At 42.6% G+C, this 1,960-nt stretch overlaps 1 protein-coding gene across 4 annotated transcripts in view; it reads left to right on the plus strand.

Annotated features, from left to right (window-relative positions):
• esyt2a (extended synaptotagmin-like protein 2a) overlaps positions 1–1,960 on the plus strand; it is a 38,555-nt gene that overhangs the window by 25,912 nt on the left and 10,683 nt on the right. For all 4 annotated transcript variants that reach the window (XM_031870629.1, XM_031870630.1, XM_031870631.1 and 1 more), the window contains exons 9-11: positions 972–1,092; positions 1,279–1,455; positions 1,601–1,683. In XM_031870629.1, coding sequence (XP_031726489.1) covers positions 972–1,092; positions 1,279–1,455; positions 1,601–1,683 — 381 coding nt within the window. The remainder of the gene's footprint in view (positions 1–971; positions 1,093–1,278; positions 1,456–1,600; positions 1,684–1,960) is intronic.

Here is a 1,960-nt window from a genome sequence, read left to right on the forward strand (position 1 = left end):
TGTGTGTGTGTGTGTGTGTGTGTGTGTGTGTGTGTGTGTGTGTGTGTGTCTCTCGCCCCACCCTCCTCTCTCTCTTCCTGTGTGAGGCCCCCTCACTTTTTCCTCAGTGATTATTTGCATTTTTCCCTGAAGCAGCAGGAAAACATGAGCTCACCCGATTTGAGTGTTTCGTGAGTCAGCAGACCAGGAAGCAGCTCAACTCGACTTTGCATTGGCCAGAAATTCTATTCGGGAATTTCTTTCTGTAGTGAAGCGGCGTGCTTCCCTCTAGAGGAGATGAGGGGGAACAACAGGAGTGTTTTATGATGCGTAGTGCATAATGTACACACTGAATAAACAAGGACGGTTATATATGTTGTTATATTTCGGTTTATTCTCTCTAATTGTTCAGACATATGTTTTTATTTTAAAGGCCCCGATTTTCCCTCAATAGAAGTGAAAATGAATTTTATTTTCTACTGTTCATAAATTCATCATCTATTTCCTGTCCCCTATTACTCTAAATAATCCACTGCTGTCATCAGTTTTCATCGTAACGTAAAGAAAATAGCTGAAACTAACACTATGTTCTGTCTCTGAAATGTCAGGAAACAGTGAAAAATGCTCTTGATTGTTACAGGACGTCCTGTTTCTGTTGTCATGTCTGGTAAAGAAAAGTCTGTTGGCTTTATTTAAAACCATCTCTCATGTGTTAGGAACCGGTTCATTCACTTTCTCTAGTTATTTGTTTTGGGTGGAAAAAAGTGTTGTTGTTGTAATACCCATGTGGGCCACAACAGGCTGAAGTGCATCTTTTGTGCATGTTCTAAACGAGACTAAAGGTCAATTTCAAAAAATTAACCTGACCAAATATATACCCTACTATATTAATACAGTTATTTTTAAGTTTTTTATTATTATTATTATTATCCTCTTATAACTTTCTCCTTCCTCTCTCTCCCTCCTCCTCTTCCTCCCTCCATCCTTCTCAGTGGTTTGTTTGACAACATCGTCCAGGACATCATCTCCAGTCAGATGGTCCTCCCCAACCGCATCACCATCCCTCTGGTTCAGGAGAGCCAGCTGGCCCAGCTCCGCTTCCCCATGCCCAAGGTAACACACACACACACACACACACACACTTGGTTTCACGTTGTACTGATTTATTGCGTTAAAACCTCACTTTTCCATGAACCCCAGACATTTAAAATGATTCCAGAGAGGGCCTGTTTCTCATCCTCCGTCCTCGTTCTGGTCCAGCCTCATCTTAAGCTCTCTGTTTGTGGTCTGTGTCCTCAGGGCGTCCTGAGGATCCACTTCATCGAGGCCCAGGACCTGCTGGGCAAAGACAAGTTCCTCGGAGGGCTCATCAAAGGCAAGTCGGACCCGTACGGGTTCATCAGGATCGGGACCCAGGTCTTCCAGAGCAAAGTCATCCACGAGACCGTCCACCCCAAATGGAACGAGGTGTATGAGGTGAGGGTCTGACGGAGTCCGTACAGCACAACGTCAACGAGAGTTATATAGTTTAAGCACTTTAAACAGCAGTGTGTGTGTGTGTGTGTGTGTGTGTGTGTGTGTGTGTGTCTCACATGAACGTGTTTATTTGTCTTTTCTTCAGGCCTTGATATACGAGAACACAGCTAAGAATCTGGACATTGAGCTGTTTGATGAAGACACTGATAAAGACGACTTCCTGGGAAGGTACAGCCTCTGTTTCAATGATGAACCTAAGACAAACACTACATTTCTTATGGAATATTTTATGTGAGTTTAGGGTCCTTTTCTATGAATAATTGAGGCCAAAGATGAAGGTATCTCCTCCACAGAGATCCTCAGTGTTTATGAGTACGAACGATTGCTAAAATAATCTATACGTTGATAATCGTTCAAGTCGTACATCCACCAAAAAATGCAAATAATCCTCTTTCCTCTGCTCCTAAAATATGAAGATTTGCTGCTTTTCTGTTTTTTCACATTA

Source organism: Anarrhichthys ocellatus, unplaced genomic scaffold (assembly GCF_004355925.1).
Source record: "Anarrhichthys ocellatus isolate YVR2014 unplaced genomic scaffold, GSC_Weel_1.0 scaffold54, whole genome shotgun sequence".
In the NCBI taxonomy this organism is placed as follows: domain Eukaryota; kingdom Metazoa; phylum Chordata; class Actinopteri; order Perciformes; family Anarhichadidae; genus Anarrhichthys; species Anarrhichthys ocellatus.